The sequence below is a fragment of the Acinonyx jubatus genome, chromosome E1 (genome assembly GCF_027475565.1).
Source record: "Acinonyx jubatus isolate Ajub_Pintada_27869175 chromosome E1, VMU_Ajub_asm_v1.0, whole genome shotgun sequence".
Lineage (NCBI taxonomy): Eukaryota > Metazoa > Chordata > Mammalia > Carnivora > Felidae > Acinonyx > Acinonyx jubatus.
This window is the reverse complement of record NC_069397.1, coordinates 26,497,382-26,512,475: the sequence shown is the minus strand read 5'-3', so window position 1 is coordinate 26,512,475 and position 15,094 is coordinate 26,497,382. Positions and strand designations below refer to the sequence as shown.

The 15,094-nt window shown below is 36.5% G+C and overlaps 1 protein-coding gene across 3 annotated transcripts in view; it reads left to right on the top strand.

Moving 5' to 3' along the window:
- The window catches only part of VMP1 (vacuole membrane protein 1), a 126,255-nt gene extending 111,161 nt beyond the window's left edge, over positions 1-15,094 (top strand). For all 3 annotated transcript variants that reach the window (XM_027034264.2, XM_015069710.3, XM_015069711.3), the window contains 2 exons: positions 13,065-13,167; positions 14,261-15,094. In XM_027034264.2, coding sequence (XP_026890065.1) covers positions 13,065-13,167; positions 14,261-14,404 — 247 coding nt within the window. In that variant the 3' untranslated portion in view covers positions 14,405-15,094. The remainder of the gene's footprint in view (positions 1-13,064; positions 13,168-14,260) is intronic.

Sequence of the window (15,094 nt, the reverse complement as noted above, 5' to 3'; positions counted from 1 at the left end):
AATGGTTTAGCAAATCATCAAACTAAACTAGTAAAGTTTGGAATACGGGCTTTTGAAGGATATTTAAAACTAAGTACCCATAATTAAGGGAGTGGTGAGTTGCTGTGGTAGAGGGAAAAATCAAAAGACAAGACAAAAAAAAGCCAGCAACAATTCAAATTTAAAATGATGAGATACTGAGACAAGAAGGAATGAAAAATGAACCCCAAGAGTAAAGGAGAGCTAGGGAGTGGAACATGAAAAGAGTGTACTGCCTTTGAACAAAATAAATTGAGATTTGAATATGAAGTCTGCCCCAGACTAGTTATTTAACTGGTAGTATTTCTTCTCCAGTTCAGGAGGCCACTGACAACCTTTCCAACTTCCAATCAAATGTGAAATGCCCAGTTTAGTAGAAACATACTTCTATCCGTGGTTTAACATTCCAAGGCATGTGAATTTTTAAAATGCTTTCCATCTCAGGGAGCCCAAGTGGCTCGGTCAATTAAACATCTGACTCGATCTCAGCTCAGGTCATGATCTGGATCATGAGTTCAAGCCCTCAACAGGTTCTCTGCTGTCAGAGGAGAGTCAGCTTCAGATCCTCTGTCTTCCTCTCTCTCTGCTCCTCACTTTCTTGCTCGCTCTCTCTCTCAAAAATAAATAAACAATTTTTAAAAAGTCACCAGTGGGGCGCCTGGGTGGCTCCGTCAGTTAAGCATCTGACTTAGGCTTAGGTCATGATCTGGTTAATGAGTTTGAGACCCACATCAGGCAGTCTGCTGTCAGCACAGAGCCCGCTTTGGATCCTCTGTCCCCCTCTCTCTAGCCCTCCCCTGCTTGCTCTCTCTCTCTCTCAAAAATAAACGTTAAAAAATAATAATAATAATAATAAATTTTAAAAATCACCAGCAATAAATAAATAAATAGTGCCTTTCATCTAGATTTTTTTGTTGTCTGTGTCTTCAGTCTCTGTTTTTTCCAGTTTCTGTTGACTGGATAGAAAGGTAGAATGCTAAGTGACTATTTTGTTTACTCCCAGGAAGGATTGAGGGAAGGCCTAATTCTTGGCCTTTAACCGGGATGAAGTTCTTCATCAAAGATTGTACAAATAATTCTTGAAGATATTATTTAAGTTTATTTATTTAAGTAATCTCTACACCCAGCGTGTGGCTCGAACTCATGACCCCAAAACCAAGAGGCACATACTTTTCTGACTGAGCTAACCAGGCACCCCAAGTATACTATTTTTTGAACATAGTGAGCACTTTACCTACAATTATTATTACTGTTTACTTCTAATTGTAGCCTTGTATGGTGGGTATTTTTTTCCTCTTATTGATAAGGAAATGAGGTCAGAGTTGTTATAAATAACTCATTTATATAATTTGTGCTTTAGTTTTTTGTTTTGTTTTTGTTTTCATAAAAAGAGTATCATACTAAGGGCGCCTATATGGCTCAGTTGAGTGTCTGACTTTGGCTCAGGTCATGGTCTCGTGTTTCGTGAGTTCAAGCCCTGCATTAGGCTCTGCGCTGATGGTGCAGAGCCTGCTTGGGATTCTCTCTCTCCCTCTTTCTGTGCCTCCCCCACTTGTGCTCTCTCTCAAAATAAAGGGGGGTATCATACTATATGTAATTGTTTCAGATTTCTTTTATGTTGCTAATGTTATTCTGTGTTGCTGAATATAATTCATTTTGGTTGCTATATGTTATTCCATTGGGTAATTATTTATCCACTTACCATTGATGAACATTTGAAATGTTTCCGTGTTTTTTATTTTTTCGAACAATGCTTTATGAGCATTTCTTAGTGCAGGAAAGGTGAGCACATAGTAAAGAGCCTGAGAGTATGGTGAAAGGGAAAACACAGAAGAGGGAAAAGGTGAATAAGAGAGAAATTGGACATAAGCAAGATAACCCTCAGTTTTGATAACTTAGTTTTGATAAGATAACTTAATTTTGTCTAGGGCCATATTTGGGCAAATTCTTACCACAGGTATGCCTGTGGCCTACCAGGCTAAACTGCTCACTAATGCCACCCCAACCCCTCACTTCACCCCACCTCCAGCATTGAGTTATTATTGACCATTACATCTCTGGTAGTGTGGTTTAGTATTAATTTTACACAGATTTGAATGCTATACTGATTACTGTAGGATATATTCCTTTCCAAAGGGCTGGTACTCTTAATGTAACTAGGGAGTGGCCCAGCTAAATATGATACCTTAACTATACCCTTGTTTTTTAGTACAGTATGTCATTGTATGACAGTCCTAAGGTTCCAGAGAGAAGGTAAGCCCTACCTTCAAAATTTACTGCAATTTTAACAGTAAATAGTTCCCTTCCTTCAACTAGAAATAATAATTAGTAGATTTATTTCTTAAACAGTTCTGGGAAGTAATTACTAATGTCATTAAGTTTAGGGAAAGGTATCTCTATTATATTTTCTTAAATCAGGGTTAGTCTAGTTATATATGGAAATCTTAACATATGTAATGAATCAGTTTTATATTCTGAGAGATGTTAGAATACAGATAATTGCCTTGAGAGAAAGCCTTTTGGTTTATGATATGTTTGGCAGGAGGACAGAGAAAGGTTCTGAAAAAAAAAGAATAGGCATGTAATAGAGTTTTTCACTGTTTGGTATCTTAGTGTGAAATAAGTCAAGAGATGGAATCAAAGAAAGAGGGAACTTCAGAGCTTCAAAGGCATTACATTTGTTTCAGTCTTTTTTTTTTTAATAAGATTTAAAATTAATTTTTATTTAATTTTAGACTTTCTCCAAATGAGAGAGACCTGGGCATAAGAGCATGACCAAGTCTAACATTAAAATCGTTATTAAAATGACATGTTCCAGTATTCTCACCAAGTAGAAGATGAGAATTCCCAGAAAATAACATTAAGCATATGACTCGTAACAAACCATATGCAGAACATTGGCTTATTGTCAGGTTGCCAGGGTCTTATTGGAAGACAAAGTCCCTAGTTTTACCACACAGGAAAGTTTCCATAACTCAAATCATTGGACTTGGGGGAGGGGGTTGGCTGGAGCAGGGACTTTTTACCAGACACAGAATGTTCCCTGCTCTTTGCTGCCTATTTCTGAGTTAACTTGATGTTTGACCTCAGAGTCGGATTTGCCTGTGGCAAGAGAGGGATCATTTTAACCAGTGAGTAATTAAGTGCTTGAGTCTTAAGGATGTTTCTTCTTCCTTATCCTATGACAAGTGGTCAGAGTGAGCTCTGTTGGCCTGGACTTTTTCTTCTACAGAAAGAAAAATCTATTTTCATTTTAAAATATAAAATGGTTAATGTAGTTGATTCTCTTTGCCTTTGATCACTATAAAATAATTAGAAACGGTTGCAGAAGTGTAAAATACAAATATTTGTATTAACTAAAAAAGGATACATTAAGTTTTAACATTGCAGCTGCTGAGACTCCTTTGTACACACTGACTTTAACATAATCTTCTGCAGTTAGGGTGGAAAATGTTCATGTCCTCTTCCTGTAGTTTGTTATCTTCTCTTTTAACACTTAAATCTTCTATATTTTTGTTATGGATATTGGGAGGCATCATAGCTAAAAGATAAAGCAGGAACTCTGAAGTTAGACTGTATGAGAAGTTGTCATTGCATTAGGAACTTACTGCTGGCCATAATTAGAGCATTTCTGTAGAATGATGTAAATTAAAACTGAATTAAATTGTATTACATGGAATTGTTGATTAAAGGAAAAAGCAGATCAGGGTCACACCTGACACATTTTAAGTGTTGTGTAAACTGAATGAATCCATTCATTCATTTCTAATCATGAATGCATTCGTTCATTCATTATTAGAACAGTATTTTGAGACTGAAGGAAAGACTCTAGTAAAAAAGCTAGAGATGGAAGATAGAAATGAAAAAAGGGAAGGATGTGGGTTGGAAATTAGCATTTACTAAGAACCTGCTTTGCCAGATGCTTTACATACATTTTTACTGAATATGCATAACAAAACCTGTAAGGTACTATCACTGTGTAGATAGGGAAACTGAAACACAGAGAAGTTAAATTCATGTAAATGCAAGAGATGGAGATAGGATCCAGGAGACAAGATCAAAAGCCTCAGTGGATTATTTTCTTTAACCACTGCTTCTTTCAAAACTAAAGATTCTAAGATCTTTTGAGGTAGAAAGAGAAATATTGAGGGAGTGCTGTAGAAAGCAGTGAGGTAGTCTATTTGAAGTTGGAGGTTTGGACTACAGTGCCAGTTTCAAATGGCTACTGTGTGAATTTGATAGGGAGTCAATGTGAATTTTTTCTTTCCACTCCTTGTTCACACTTGCATTCACCTTGTACAGCTGTAATTAGTTACTGCAGATGTTACTTTGAGGGAGAAACCTACTGGCTTTTGTACTGTAGGTTTAAATGCATTTTTTTCCTCTCTCATCACCCTTCTAGATTAAGTTCATTAAGGACAGAGATCATGACTTTTTTCTTCTTCATTATCTACTGCGTTTTGTGATTCTCTTCCTAACTAATGTTGGAATAACTAGATTGTTCTTAGTTGAGGTTGAATTCCAGTCAGTAACTGTCATTTTTTTCTCCACACACCTTCCTGCCACTTTGAATGACTAAACTCAGTAAGTTTTTATGCCATCCCACCTTCAATTTAAAATTCTGCAAACTCTCCTTTATTCTTGATCTTTGGGTCTATGGGTCCCTGTTGGTGATTTCATCCTTAGAATTCAATGGGTCTTCAAGCCAGACACAAATTTGTCGCTGTATAAAGCTGCCATCGGTGCACCATTTTCTAGAACTGAAATCAGTTGATTTTTTTTACGGGATTTTGTTTTGGCAGCCAATCATTTTTACTTGGTTCTTATAAACTGCTCGTTTAGTTCTGGGTTCATTCATTAACATAAATGCCCACTTAGCTCCTACTGCTCAGGTTTTGTTTTCAAAAGTGTCCCTTTAATGATAGCATAATCCAAAGAGTAGCTACTAATTATAAGGAGGTTTTACCTCCATTCTGACTGATAGAAAAAAATTCCAAATGTTCAAAAGCAAGGACAATTGCAGATTATTGTTATTATTATTTTTTGAAAACGTCTTTGATGGAAATGTGCTGTAAGCCAGTAGTAACAATACACCTGATGTTTCTGGATAATGCAGTAGTCTTCCTTCTACACAGCCACTAAGAAACCGATGGTGTCATGTGTTTATAATACTGCTGAACACACAGTGGATTAACTTGAGTACAAAAGAGGTTTAAATCATTTGAAAGGGACACAGATGTGAATGAAATTCAAGATGTTTTAATTCCAGATCCTGAGGTTGAATCACAACGAATTTTAGACAATGCCAGAGATTATCAACCCAAACTTTTGTATCTGAGAAAACCCTAGATTGTTTAGTGTAGTGTAGTTTTCATTCCAACTTTATTTTATGTTGGGGTACTCTTCCAAGGTCCTGAGATATAAAGGAATTTGGTTTGGGTTAGGGCTGCCACATTTCAGATCCAAAAGCAAGTAGAATACATCAGTTAACATTTTTTTCTTGTAATATTAGCTTCAAAGATTCAGGTTCCCTATTCAATTACATGGGGAAATTAATAACCCTTTCATTCCAGTCATACAGAATTACAGGATCCCACTTTTACTGGGTTAAATATAAGTTGATTTGCAATTAACATCAGTTCATTTACTTGTCATATTCCTGGGTTAATTAGGTATCATTTTGTTTCTCTTTTTTTTTTTTTTTTTTTTCTTTCTCTAATGTCTGTGGACTGGAAAGCTATAAATATTAATGGGAGTCATCATGATGGCCTTTGACTTCTTCAGAAAGATTGCATGATAAACTACACTCCCCCTTCCTTCCTTCTTCAGAGCAGTCTACCTTATGACCATTTCATTTGGAGCAATCTGTCATTGTTGAATCAGGCCTGGAGTCTGAGATCCATTCTGAGTCACTATGAATAGAGCTCTAGTATTGGTTGGGCCACAGGGAAACTGGTGGTTAAATACTGTGAGAATCTTTATCAGACAGGAAATGACAACTCATTAAAATACTAACCGTTAAGCCTGTTTAGATCACTGCGGAGGGTGGGGGCGGGGGTGGGGGGGAGGGTGGATTTAACTCTATAGTGTTTGGTTAAAATCTGCACACTTCTGGAAACAGAAAATTATTTATAAAACTTATCAAGAAAGGGAATTGCTGGGGGTGTGGAGCATGTCTGGCTAGCTTAGTGGGTAGAGCATGCAGCTCTTGATCTTGGAGTTGTGAGTTTGAGCCCCACATTGGGAGTAGAGTTTACTTTAAAGAAAAAAAAAAATTTTTTTTTTTTAAAGAAGAAAGGGAATTGTTAATCCATCTTCTTACTGAACTTCTACCATGCTGTCATTGCCTCTTATATATAGAAGACAAGATAAGCATGTAAATGGGGCAGTGGAATGGGAAGGAGTTTTTATTTTATCTCTGAAAATATATCCTACTAGTACCTTCATTGTAAAATTCAGTCTCTTCAGCAGAACCACCGGTTGGCTTGAGTCTGCAGGAGACCATTTTCCATTTAATAGTAAGACTCTCTACTCCTGTGCTTCTGGGCCAATTCTCAGTTGATAGAGGAATTCTCTGGAGTCAGAGGATAAATCCGATTTATTGATTTACATACAGTGATCCTCACTCAATCAAAATCAGTCTGAAGACCCCTGATACTCATTTGAAGTATAATTAAAATTTAACCAAGGGCACAGAATTTCAGTTTCTTGAGGTTTGACTCTCCAGATTCTTAATAGCACTCTTTATAAATGACCCATTAGAAGTCAGCAAAAAAGAGACATCCTGTGTCTTTACAGAAATAGCTTCTTTTCTTTCTGATATATTACCAAACAGTCCTGCACTGAATTGCTCTGCTAACTATACCTTCTTGGGAATAAGGTATAATATTTATACCGCTTGAAGTTTAGCTTCATGGTCTAAACCAGTGGTCTCCACCATCAGAATGGGACTAAAATAATAGAACTTCTCATTTTTTTCAGAACTTCTATGTATATTTATTTTCATCTTTGTTATTTTCTTTTTTTGTGTATTTTTGTTACATATATAACATTATGGTAGCATATACATATAAACTTTATATGACTATACACTATACATATATATGACATGGAGCATATAGTTTACCAATAATCTGATTGGCACTCCCTCAGTCCACAGGTCAGAAAATCACATCTCATGGAATACAAAAATAGGCTAAGGAAACAGTGGGAGTTCCATGATACAGAAGGGTTTCACATTGGGCCTGTTGCAGTATATTGTGTTTTTCTGTGCCCCATTAATCAGATTTATAATTCCTAGTTTTAATTAAATTAACCTTCACAAAACAGACAAGTAGCTTTAAAAGTTTCCTATAAAGAAACAGAAGGAAGATAGTACTAATAATGCAGTCACAAGAAACAGTAAAAAAAAGTTGCAGCATTGACATCTTACTAGTATATGTCTATAGAAGTCAGCCAACAAATTTAGAAATTACTACTTTAATAAAGGACAAGTATGTAATATGTCTTGAAATAAATATTCACTTAATGATAACACAAATGCCATCATACTTAAAGTTAAGAATTTTTTTAAATTTTAGCTTTATTTTATCCTTTTTAATTTGTATTTGTGTATTTTACTGTTTGCACAAGTAATATATACATATATTCAAAATGTTTACAAACCATTGGTCTAAGCTTCTTGGCCTCAAAAGCCACTTTTTATGCTCAAAAAGTAGTGGGCATCATTAGTTTACTTCAAAAAAATTTCTACTATGATTCTGAATTATAACAGCAGTAGAATTGATTAAACCCTAACTTTTCCTTTCTTTAATATTGTCCTTGACCTGAATTTTATTCTAAAAACATTTTTCTGCCATTTATAAGCTTTCAGAGGTTTGACTAATCACACCCTGAGAATGTTATTTAGATGTTATGATTAATCATCAGAGGGATGTTAAATAAATTAGCCTCAGAGTACAGCACAACTAGTGAAAGAAAGGTAGAAAATACATTTTGCCTATAATTTTTTCTAAGAAAGATAAAGGCTTCTTACTCTGTAGCCTTTACTAAGAACTGATGTCAGACAATATATTTTCAGGAAAGCCAGTGTAACTTCCATGATCACATCAGTGCTAAGATCCTCAAAAAAGTGATTAAGAAAGGAGCAGAGCCTATATTAAATAAAACATTTACTTAATCATACCTACTTAATTTCCCTAGGCATTTTAACTGCTTAACCTTTATATGAGGCAGCCCTGTGTAAGTAGGTCTAAACAACAAGACAAATCAATGTTTTTTAAGTCATGTTATTTCTGTTATTAAACACTGTGCCCCAGTTTTATGGTGGCACATAGTAACAAAAACATACACCTGGCTGGAAAAATCCAACCAGAATCGTGAACAGGAAAATTTCAGGTCTTCTAATAACAATTGTTAGTTTGATGACCATCTCTATGATGGAGAAGAGATTGAAAGTTTTAATGATGTGTTTTTTATATCTGTTGAACCATTTTGTTTGAGAGTTACACAATTTAAAAGGAATTCCTTGGAAACAGGAATAATAATGACCGATAAAGTTTTGGGATGGGTTGTGTGCCCAGGAATAACCAACAAAATGAAAATTTAAACACTGTGACAAATAATCATACCACCCACTCTCTCTCCAGCCTCTACCAATTGTGATGCTTCCTCTGGAAGATTTTCTGGCTTTTTGTGGGTACAGAGAATAATGCAGACCTTTATTTATAATAAGTCAATATGGGGAGAGTTTAAAATATAGATTTATTTTCAGAAAAATGATTTTCAGAAGCAGAGTCACATAATGTATTAAAAACTGCAGAAAAATAGTTGTTTGCATATTGGTCAGGGCCCTTAACAGAATTTTACAAAGAAGTTTGTCTTGTTACATACCTCCTAAGGTATGTAAGCCTGGTAAAATACTGTTCCTGTGAAACCGCTTTTCAAGCTTTGGGTGGGTTTGGACTTACGTAGGGTTTTTTTTTTTTCTTTATTTTTTCTCCTTTGTTTTCTCTTTGTTTTTCTCATTTTGCATTTTCTGACAGTTTTTTTTTCTTTATTAAAATCAATAACAGAAATTCAAAAATTGCCATTACTTTTTTGGAAATTTGTTTTTTAATGAGATATTATCTGAAACATGTTTGTGTATGCCAAGAAAGTAAATATCAAGATAATTACTATCCACAAAGCTTTTTCTACCCACCATGTTGAAGGTCTACAGCAAGGAAAAGCAGATGAGATCTTTTTTGTTGTTTTTTCTGTTTTTGTTTTTTAGGGTTTTTTTTTAAGGCTTTCTTACTTAGAGAAAGTGTTTACAAGGGTAGTTTAAACATATTTAAATCCAATAGTTGACTGAAAAATCATTTTGTGTTTGTTCTCCTCCTACTTTATATCCTTTTATATCACGAAACTATAATACTTTGAACTTCATCAGACCTAATGGCAGATGGAGGACTTCACGCATTCACTACAGGTTGAGATGACTCCTTGGCCAGGTGCACAGGGTACTTTGAATTTAATGGCTTTCAGAGAATGGCATTTAAGCTATTTCCTAAGCCAACTGTAAAAAACCACTGAACTGGAATTCAAGTTATTCTTCACCCCCCCATCCCCCATATATGTACCTTAAATTAATCTTAAATGTCAGAATGGACTCTTCTGTCTGCTGCTTGAAAATAACTTGAGGGATGAGGTCATGGGCTGGTATTATAGTTTGCTTTAAATGCAAGTTAAGATTGACAGCTGTACAGAAATATTAATGAAATATATATATTTAAAAAGAGTGACAACTGCACTTTCAATTTTTATGTAGTCCATTACTAAAATGGCTTTGATGTTAATTAAGGGAACTCTAGTGTAATGTGCTTTGTATAAGCTGAGGCAACTGTGGCCTAAGCCATTGTTTGTAGAGCTAGAACAATAAAAATAAAACTAAAATTTTGATGAGTATATCAAGGTTAAGAGAATCCGACAATTAGTTATATAATAGTTAATACTTATGTGTTCTTTTTTTTTCGGATTTATTGAGAGCATGTGACATTTGTTCATGATAGTATTGGTTAATATATTGCAATGAAAACTTTAAAAAAAAATTTTTAACAGTTACTCACTTTTGAGAGACAGAGCATAAATGGGGGTGGGCAGAGAGAGGGAGACACAGAATCCAAAGCAAGCTCCAGGCTGTGAGCTGTCAGCACAGAGCCTAACTTGGGGCTTGAACTCACAAACCACAAGATCATGACCTGAGCCAAAGTCAGAAGCTTAACTAGCTGAGCCACCCAGGCACCCCTGCAATAAAAACTTTTAACTTCTCTATTTCAACTGTTTCCCTAGTCTCTTATGAGAAACTAATAGATTCGTCTCCCACCCCACCAAAAATTCTTCAAAGCATGTAACACTATATAGCACCTTAAAAAATTATCTCAGCATTAGCCCAAGATAGTTGAAAATTGCACATCACTAAATGTAAATGTGCAATAAACTAAACTAAATGTAATGACATATATTCTCTCTCAACTAGAGTGTAGCTCTTAATAGACTTAACAATGGCAACATTTTTTAACTTCACATTATTTTGAAGAGAGTCTAGAATGACTGTTGCCAGTCCCTTCCTCATTCCCCTCAACCACAGCAACAAAAAAGTAGAACCTTTCTAACATGTGGGTCTTAGTTCTGCATTTTCTCTTTCAATAATGGCCCAAGAATGGAGCCCAAGAATTATTTGAGGGTAACTGTAAGCCTTATTTCTGCTAAACTCTAGTCTGAAGTTAGAAGTCTGAAGAAAGAACAAGGCACATATAATGGAATCCAACTCTTAGAGGACATCAAAAAGAGAATTTTCAAGGCATTTCTTGTATAATCTAGCTGTTCACATTAGTTTACAATTATATCAGCCATTGTAAATAAAAGGAGTGTTTTAACCTTAAAAAAAAAAACACAATGGCTTGACTATGGCTTATCCTTGGAAGTTTAAAAACAACGATATAGGGTATTTTTTTTTTTATTTGTTTATTTTTGAGAGAGAGAGAGTACAGGGGAGGTGTAGAAGGATAGGGAGACGGAGAATCCCAGAGCTGCCAGCTCACAAACCATGGGACCATGATCTGAGCCGAAGTCAAGAGTCAGACGCTCAAACCCCCAGAGCCACCCAGGCTCCTAGCATTTGTTATTAAGAGTGAATAAGAATTGATTTTCTGAAGTTAAGTTCTGTCTGGCTGGTTCAGTCAGAGGAGCATGTGACTCTTGATTTCAGGGCCATGAGTTTGAGCCCCATGTAGAGATAACTTAAATAAAACTTAAGAAAAATAAAAAATAAAGAGAAAGTTTGTCCTCTCGTTGCCCTGTTGTAGTGAGAATCATCACTGATAAATAGCAACACAGCTCAGACCCAGCTTCTCTGGTTTACCCCTTAACGTAAAGCTACTTAAAAGTCAGTGAGAGAGAGACTGAGGCTGTAGGTTAAGAAAGAGACTTTGCCCTTCCTTCTCCATTTTTCCTGTCTGTCCGTCTGGGTCTTATGTGCTGATCAGTACAGCCATGGTCTCTGCTATTATGTCTATTCAGCCCTTCCCCGTGTCTTTCAATATTTATTAAAGGATCTTTTTGACAGCTTCACCCCACACTGATCTCTCCTTTCTCCAGTTCCTTTGGAATATGTCTTCTATATCAAAAAATTTTAGTATTAATTTGTAAATTTTGTTGTTCACAAATCAGTTTGTGTGTACGTGTGTGTGCCCGTGTGTTTTGAATCTCCATAATGATTCTAAGTTCCTTGTGGGCACAAGCTATTTCTTGCAGTTGTTTTGTTTTCCCTTAGTGCCAATTACAATGTCAGACACAAAATAAGGACTCCATTAAGTACTTGGTGGTTGATACTTAAGAGGATCAAAGAGAAGTGTCAGCCAGAAGTTATATATGTGTTAACTTCTGGTAAATATAGTAGCAAAAAATTTCTCTTCCTCGGCTTCTCTGCTTTGTATTACAGAAAGCAGTAACTGAATTGTTCTCGAAAAGAGGTGGTGAAGTCAGTACTTATAAGAGGGAACATTAGGTGCTGTTGCAAATACATATTGACATAGCTTTTGCTGGCCGCAGGAGACTGAGCTCATCTACCTTTTAGTCCTGTTATGGCAAATGAGAAAATAAAAGGTACAGAAAATAGAGATGTTTGATTTTCTAAGTTGCCTCAAGTTACCATTTTAAAAAACGCCTGCAAGCATTTCTAAAACAGGATCCTGGTAGCTGGTTGCCAAACCGGTTTAACAGCACTGCCTCCACATATTCTGGGTGAGAGGGACCTCCGAGTACATAAACTTATCAGAGATCCCTATCCCAGTCATTTCAGAACAAGTTGTTTAGTAATGTACTGTAGTTTCTGTGCAAACCATCTACCATAAACCACGAAGTGATTCAAGGTTCAGAGTTCCTTCTTTGTTCCTTTGTTAATCACTGACTTCTGACTAGTGGGAGGTGCCTCCCAAATTTGCTAATGCATTCTTTTTGGATAAGGATGACGCACAGATTGTCCTAATAAGGACTTAGATTGAGAAAGGACCGCCCCCTCTGAGAAGATGGGACAAGTCAGAGAGAGGGCGGGCAGTTTCTTTTTCAACTAGGGATGACACAAGCATAAGTCATTTCCTTATTAATCGGTTCAAACCAGTTCTTACAGGAACTGGTGGTGATAAATGTGGGACTTCTCAGAAGTCATTCATTTTATTCTTTGTGCCACAACAGCGTGCGGCATCAGCCTAGCTGGTCTCACTCTGAGGATGAACTCTTGTGCCAGAAGGGGCTCAGCTCCTAGTTTCTCTCCTGAGTTGGTGGAAGAGATTTTTCTCCTAGAAGGGGTTATTAAAGGATGAATGTATCCACTGAAAAGAGTTCAGAGGATTTTGCCAGTTGTGCTGATTGTTGTATTTTTTTTCCTCTTTCTGTCCAATCCCTGCTTTTTGAGTCCAGGTGGTAAGTGGATTTTTCTTTCACATTTTTCTTGCTTTTCTTCCCAAATGTATCTTTTTCCTTGGGTTATCGTACCCTGCTTCCAGTGCTGTCCCCGGCATAGGTCCATCTCTGCAGAAGCCATTTCAGGAATATCTGGAGGCCCAGCGGCAGAAGCTTCACCACAGAAGTGAGATGGGCACACCGCAGGTGAGACTTTGCTCTGTTTTCCTCTCTTCTGCCACCCCCCTCCCCCCAGTCTCGGGCTGAAATTATACTCCCAGCACTCACTGGCATTTTGAGGCAAATAGAGTAGTTTGTCTGTCAGTCTTCAGTAACTGAAGTGGAGGCTCTGTTTACTCTCTACTGGGACACTGGCTTTGACTAAATCAGAAATGTAATTTCCGTTTGTATCTGTCTTCTCCAAAAAAAAAACAAAGGGAAGGCTAATGGCAAATGATGTGTTATGTAGAATGAGTTGTTGCCTTGATCTTAAATGATTTATTACCAAATCTACTTCCCAAGTGGATTAAAAAGTTAAAATTTGTAGCACTTCATAGCATAACAAAGTATGTGACTAACGGCGGTCACTTGACTATCTCCTTCATTTTTGCCCTACTTTTTTAAGAGATGGGAAAATAATCTTTTTTCTTTTTTTAAAAAAAGGCTCTTCGCATAGCTGAACTTAAAAACTTTAACTTAAACTAAGGCTGCCTTTTCTGTAAACAGTTCTGTGGCAAAGGGAAATGACTAGAAGAGGATGGGTAAGCAGTAACCTGAAATGGGAAACTTGAAGGAAGCATAGTTGTAGAATTCCCCCCCCCCCCCCCCCCCCCCGTCTGCCTTACACTCTGTGTGGCCCTTTGCCGCCCTCAGTTGACCAAACATGACTTCAGAAATAGATGACATATTTTAAAAGCTGCTCCCAGTGCTGGAACGACATGTAACTATCTGGACACTGCTCTCCACAAGTATCTACATGGCAACTTCAGAGAGCAGAATTGAATCAAAATTTTTATTATGTAGTAAAAAAGGCGACCTCACACTGACCCATTCTAAACTATGTGAATCAACATTGACTTTGCATCTGACAAAGTGAAATCTTAATAATTGGGTGTCAGAAGGCCTGAATATAGACTTCAGGGTATCTAGAGACACGGGCCTTCTCATTTTCATTGTTTAGACTTTATAGCTTATAAGCCCCAAATTCTCATCATTTTTCTTAAATATTGTAAATGATCCCCTTTTTACTGCTGAACTAATGAAGCATTTCTCGTGGGTTGTTCTGCATTTATTCTTACAGGGAGAAAACTGGTTGTCCTGGATGTTTGAGAAGTTGGTCGTTGTAATGGTGTGTTACTTCATCCTGTCCATCATTAACTCCATGGCACAAAGTTATGCCAAACGAATCCAGCAGCGGTTGAACTCAGAGGAGAAAACCAAATAAGCAGAAAAAGGTTCTAATGGCAGAAATTAGAAATGAGTTCTGCCTTAAATTGGGAGGACTCCAAACCAGGAAGGAAAATACCCTTTTCCACCCTATATCAATTTAAAAAAAAAAAATGTTTTGTTTTGTTTTCTGAAAACAGTTTAGTCCATATTTTGCACTGACACACTTTTCCTTTGTGTGTTAAGGTAAGGTATCCACCCTCAATTCAATCCAGCTTGTGTTTTATTCAGGTGGAATGTGATGTTCAGCAGCGAACTTAACAGAAACCGGGCTTTTCTTTGTTACTTTCAGAAGGCCCACGTGGTACAATTAAAGAATTCCGGACACCAAAAACTAGTTCCTAAGTATGTTGAGTATGTCAAGCCTTTTAGGCTTGTCAGAAATGACTCCTTTGTTTTTCTAAGTCATTAAAGTGTGTATAAATTATACTAGATTGGATAACGGTCTTGCATGTCTATCATGGTAAAATTTATTTAATCCTGCCCAACCCTTCCTCTCCTACCTTAAAAAAAAGGCCATCTTATGATGCATTGCACACCCTCTTGGGAAACTGATCTTTAAATTTTGAGACAGTATAAGAAAATTCTGATTGGTGTCTCACGAATGAGCTGACACCATTTTTTATTCTGTATATTTAGAATGAAGTCATGAACAAACTTTATAAAGACATCTTTGATCATTCCAAAA